Raw genomic sequence first — 5715 nt, 5'->3', positions numbered from 1 at the left:
AGAACAGCAATGTATAAAAATTTCACATTTTTTATAAAATTTTAGAGTGTGACGGTGTAATCTGAAACAAGGCCGGAGTCGTTTATTTGAAGTCAGAAAGACGTTTGTATGAGAAATCTTTTTGTGTAAAAGTAACGCCCCCAAATGACTGTAACATAGAGAAGCCAATTATCGGTGAGAAGAGTTTTCTTGCCGCTTTTGGACTCTATTGCTATAAATTATTATTTGGAACTTATGAAAATTCTCTTTTTGGTGTAGATAAAGATTTTCTTTCTTCTTAGAAGTTTAAACTTTTTTCTTTTTATATAGATCAACAGGCTAATAACTTTAGTCGTCTCCGTTAAAAAGCTTTTGTATACAAAATAATAATATATTAATAATAATAGTTTTATGTTTAAATTGAGTCATATGCATCTCCATAAATACGTGTTTAACTTAATTAAATAGAGAAGCAATTCTACGTGCAATGGATTAAGCACTTTTAATTTAATACCTTGTGAATAAATGTCCGTAATATATTTTCTTCAGCTCTACACATCCATCTTGTCTTTCTGCCGCCAACTATATTGCTGTAATGTAGAGCGCACCTCTTTCAATTCCTCCAACAGCGACTGCACATTAGGACGCTCAATATTAAGCACATGTGTAGTATCCTGTGGCAAACCATCGATTAGCTCCTGTGAGATTTTCAATTCGAATTTAGCACAACCAACGGTGTTATCTTGCTTATCTGCCGAGGGTGGGATGTAGCGTATGGAAGACAGTTCGTTTACTGAAAATGGGATAAGAGAAAAGATTAGCAGAGGAACTAAAGAGGATATCATTTATTTATGAAAAGTGCAATACTCACTTCTAAATGCTTTATCTCTCAGCCGCTGACGTATAGCTGTGACATTGGCGGCCAACACGCGACACATAGATGCGGCGTGTTCCTTTGGCAGGCCCAGCTGTTGAATCTCTTCGCTGAACACTGACTCGCTAACAGCATGACGCGACGCATTGATAAGCAAGAAATGTATGCAGGCGACTGCTGATTTGCCATCGGTGGATATGTCGGCCGTTAACGATTTAATGACGCCCTCCTTTGTGTACAAAAATACATAGTAGAATGAGAGTGGAAGCTTTAAGGTATAATTGTTTTGAATGTATGTATACATACCTCGAACTGCTGACCAACAATTCTCTTGGCAACCAGCTCAGCAAGTGCTTCTAAGTTCTTAGCGCTTAGCAACGAAAGCGTGGAGATAATTTCCGCTAATACCCAGTCGGGACAGTCGCCGTCGCCACAGAAGCGGAATTTCTGTAAGGACAATGAAATTAATTAGATTTTCCAGTTTAAATTTCTGCAATAAAATTAAATAGCTGGAAGAAATCGATCATACGGAACAGTTACAAGGGCGACAATTAAATTGTTGATCAAAAATTTAACGAGAATTATGATAGGGTCATTAATAAGCGAAAGCTACCATAAAATCGACTAACGTTTGCTTTAAACGAATGATTTTGGCTTTCTATTTCGTCTATATTAAATTCGCTGAAGTCTTAAATACCGACTTTATTTTTTTAATTTTATTTTATTTTTTTTTTTCAGCCTAAGTATTCTAATTAAGAGGGAAAAATTAACAATTTTGTTTACACACGCCTCACGTGCATACAAGTCACACAACTCACAATGTACATACATTGGAATCTTCGTTTATACAGTGGAAGTGCAGCAAGCAAACTCGTACAGAAGCAATTAATAAAATTTCCCTATACTTGACTGTCAGCACAAAAGCAAAATTTATGACACTTGTTGCGTATGACAATTTGAAGAGGAAGAGAGGCAGCAGACATGAGAATTCCTATTCCCTCCCCCATACGCGATACCTTTGCAGCTGGTAACTGATAGTAGAGGCATGCTGTCAACACCCCTTTAACTCGCTGAAGCATTAAAGCTAAAAAGCACACTACAATTATTTGTATATCATTTGAAATGCATAAAGTGTAACGGTTTGGAAACAGCACTCCACCTCCTCAACTTTTTACACAGTGCTAATCGTAGTCGTTTTGTTAGCTGTAATTATTTTTATTAAGCGTATGACTTTCTTGCGAATGTAAATATGTATACACTTACGCATGTGAATAAGTTTGTGCGTTTCCAAGTAAGCTTGTATCCTTTAGATCCTGTTTAAAAATTTTGCTATAAATAAGCATGCAAGTTTTTGAATCTTCACAGTTTGTGCTGAGCAAAACGCGAAATAACTTCATTTAAAGTAAGATGGATACTATATAAAAGAGGGTTAAGCCTAAGGAAAATATCTTAGTGCTTCGGTTGTGTTGAAATTTGGAATTTAAAGTGAATTTTAATAACATATTTTATGACTGGTCATATCGATAATAGTAGTATGAACCGACTTTAAAATATTTTCAAACTAGTAAAACAGAACTTATGTTATAAACAAAGTAACTTTTAGAGAAAAAATATCTCCGACTTCAATCCTTATGCAAAAATTTATGAGTACCATCAATTTTTTCATGATCCAATGAAGGGAACCTAATTAGTATGGGACCACTCTTGAGATACCATCTTTCCGTTAAAGAAAAAATATTGCGGTTAAAAAGAATTATCACGGTTCACGTTTTCTTTAGTAAACTATGAATGTTCAAATAAGATCGGTGTTTCCAAAAACCGTTTTTTTTTTAATTTAGTTAATGATCTTTTTCAGGTTTTTTTAAATTTAGGTTTTGATCGTTTTTTTTTGCTTTTAAACCGAACACCGAAAATTCGATTTTAACATTCCTCAGTAATGGATAATTATTTTGCAATTCGTCGAGATAAGAAGAAAATTGTACGGCGTACCACAAATTTCAACTTCAACTACTTCATTTAATAAAAAATTAACAAAAAATATTTACCATGAAAAACGTTGGACATATTAAAAAAAATCACTGTACACTGTGATGTGAATAATATATTACCATACATATGTAATTATATACATATCGCTCATTTACTTCAATAGTGCCATAATCCAAAAAATACAAATTTGGAGTTGAGTTTGCAGAATTACCTTTTCTTCTACGTTGTGTAAAAATTTCATAGCTCTATGCGAAACCGCGTATGTGAAGTTGTAGAAATTATTTTCTAGAGCGTAAAAACAATCATATCTCAAAATGGTTCTCTTTTTTATAAAGCAATCGCATTTCTGGCTAGTATATTTCAGGATGAATGGATAAGGATTGAGCCAAGAGCTTGTGTGAGCAAATCCAATTTTGGGCAGCCAATGTCAGTTACGCGGTTTTGCAGAATTATGCGGTTTTGTACTTTAAACGGCGATATGTAAATTCAAAAATTTTAAAGCCGTTTTTCTCGAGGTTTGCTTCTCGGCATTATGACACTTGTATTTATTTATAAATTAAAACAGTTTGTGAAATTAAGTTTTTTTTTGTAAGTCCAACGCTACATTATATTTCATATATTTGGAAATGAAGTTGTTATATAAAATTAAAAAAATTATTGTTTTCATTAATATGCGTTGCACAGCCGTAAGTAATAAGTGTAGGTGAAAATTTAATTTAATTTGATATCGGTGTTTTTGTAATTCGGATTTTTTCGGCAAACCGAAAATATCAGGTTTTTAACGGTTTAGACCGTAAATAAAAAACCGTTACTAATCAAAAAACTGATTTTTTTGGAAGGTACCCATCCTTAAAGTAAACCTTTATTTGAAGTCGGTTAAAAAGGGAATAAAATTTTTGAAAAAGTTGAATTAAGCGTTTAAAATTATCTTCTACAATTATTAATTTGTGTATCGGTTATGCATGTTAATATATCTACTAGTTGGAACTTAGTTCAATGTTACTCAAAAATCAATTTTACCCAAGAAATTTCCATAATTTTTATCCAACTATCGTTACAGGTTATTTCTCAAGTTTGATCGGAAACTCAATATGTACGTCCTCCAATCCTTAGCTTCCATTATTTCAATCTTTACTATTTGCCAAAAAGTTTACATTTTCGCACAACCTATCGGCGATGAGCTTGTCACTTGTGAAGATCAACTATCCAAATACCGCCACTTTTTACTTCAAGCCATCCTAAGCTTTGAAGATGTTTGCGATGCCTATGACACTCATCCGCTTAACCCACTTGAAGCCTTTTATATGCAGGAACAACAAGAATCAGCTAATGCGCCTATTCCACGCGCCCTCCAAATTAGCAGCGCTACCGCCGCCGAACAGCGGAGTGAAATTTGGGCTTTTTTCAAGCTGTTGATGGCACAATTTAACGATGTGGATTTCGTGAATATAATAAAGGAAGCCGTTATTGAACGTTGTCGCATCAAATCACAACAACAACATGACGAGAAACGCAACTCTGTGGTGCTGGGTAAGAAGCAGCGATTCCATTCTTGGGGCGGCAAGCGCGCTCATCTTGGAGTTGACGCCCAAAACTTGGATTTGATGTAAAAGCCCAAGTGCTGTTGAACCACTACGCCGTGCATAATTATAATTTCTTAATGGGCTGGATACATTTGTTTATTGTACATACATACATATACGTAATCGCCACACACAAACGCATGTAAACTAGAAAACTTTTGTACGTTTTCTGCATTGCAATTACATTAAAGTACAAAAAGCATAAAACTTGTGGTATTTCATATTTATTTAAAGGTTAACTCACCATATTTATTAAGTTTTCCCAATTGTGGCGCCTTTGCTGCAAAATTGGCTCGAAATTAATTTAGGAATTAGCTAGAATAAAAAATACATAACAGAAAACAGCTGTTCGTGAGGTGTCTACCAAAATGTCAATTTGACATTTTATGGCGTTGCCAACTACCGGAAACAGCATATTCACAATGAATTTTTCCGCCGGAAAAGTAAAGAATTGTGAGAAAAAATAAAAATTGGTTTTGTGACGATTTCAGGGACCGTAAGTAGCAATTATTGTTTAAAATTGTTTAATTTGGATAAGCGGTTTGTTTATTATTAGGAAAGGACTTGGGTGGGGTTTAGTAGCGCTCACAAATATTTCGGGCTATTCCGTCCAAAGGGGTGGCCCGATCCAAACAAAAAATTCCACACACTTGTAGTCAAGGGGCTACGCATTATTTTAACACTCACTTTTGTAAATTTTGGTCACTAATTTATTTACGAATTGGGTTTTAAGTATGCCCTTTTTTGTAAAATTCGGAAATTAGAGTACATTTATCACTCCTATTCTCCTTAAAGCAGGAACTTCACCAATACATTTTTGTATTCCCCTTCACTTTACACTTCACTCGATCAGCTATAACTTGCTTTACGACTTTAATATTAACCAATTAATCACAATTAATTAAATAAAAACACCTTCAAAATTACGCGTCTGACTTTGGTTGCAAATTAAATGGCGGATTTCAGCTGTCAAACTCCAAAATATGCAAAAGAATGAGAGACAAAAGAAGATAGGGTATAACCCAGTAAGCATTAAAAATATACAAAGGTGTTCTCTGCAAAAGGTGTTCAGCTGCTTTTCTTCGCAAACCAGAAAAGATAATTCTACTTTGTGAGGGTTCAGCCCCCCTTCTTTGGCAACACAGAAAGGAGAATTCTACTGCCTGAGGGTTATAATCCCTAAGTGCGGCCGAAGGCCGCCTACGCCGAAAGGAATTCTACGCCAAAACACATTTGTTTAAAATATAAATTTCCTTTTGCGATTACTTGGTATGAGGATTACCGAAGATT

General features: G+C 34.6%; 2 protein-coding genes across 2 annotated transcripts; one reads left to right on the top strand and one right to left on the bottom strand.

Annotated features, from left to right (window-relative positions):
- Positions 1-493: 493 nt before the first annotated feature.
- On the bottom strand, positions 494-4769 carry LOC118739296 (COMM domain-containing protein 4-like). The gene is made up of 4 exons (XM_036470542.1): positions 4670-4769; positions 1160-1300; positions 851-1082; positions 494-772 (listed from the first exon to the last, which is right to left on the bottom strand). Exons 1-4 carry the CDS (start codon positions 4670-4672, stop codon positions 531-533), a joined length of 618 nt encoding a protein of 205 aa, XP_036326435.1. The 5' UTR covers positions 4673-4769; the 3' UTR covers positions 494-530.
- Positions 2241-4619, top strand: LOC118739299 (leucokinin). The gene is made up of 2 exons (XM_036470545.1): positions 2241-2255; positions 3903-4619. The coding sequence occupies exon 2, from the start codon at positions 3934-3936 to the stop codon at positions 4450-4452; it is 519 nt and encodes a 172-aa protein (XP_036326438.1). The 5' UTR covers positions 2241-2255; positions 3903-3933; the 3' UTR covers positions 4453-4619.
- Positions 4770-5715: the final 946 nt, after the last annotated feature.

Source organism: Rhagoletis pomonella, unplaced genomic scaffold (genome assembly GCF_013731165.1).
Source record: "Rhagoletis pomonella isolate Grant_MI unplaced genomic scaffold, Rhpom_1.0 Rhpom_scaffold_00005, whole genome shotgun sequence".
Taxonomy (NCBI): Eukaryota; Metazoa; Arthropoda; class Insecta; order Diptera; family Tephritidae; genus Rhagoletis; species Rhagoletis pomonella.
This window is presented reverse-complemented; position numbering and strand designations above follow the sequence as displayed.

Bases quoted from the DNA above. Each gene is read 5' to 3' on its own strand.
- LOC118739299 (XM_036470545.1), top strand. From the start codon at position 3,934: ATGTACGTCCTCCAATCCTTAGCTTCCATTATTTCAATCTTTACTATT.
- LOC118739296 (XM_036470542.1), bottom strand. The intron at 1,083-1,159 runs GTATGTATACAT...TTGTACACAAAG, and splicing joins TTGTTGGTCAGCAGTTCGAG to GAGGGCGTCATTAAATCGTT. The intron at 773-850 runs GTGAGTATTGCA...TCCCATTTTCAG, and splicing joins GAGAGATAAAGCATTTAGAA to TAAACGAACTGTCTTCCATA.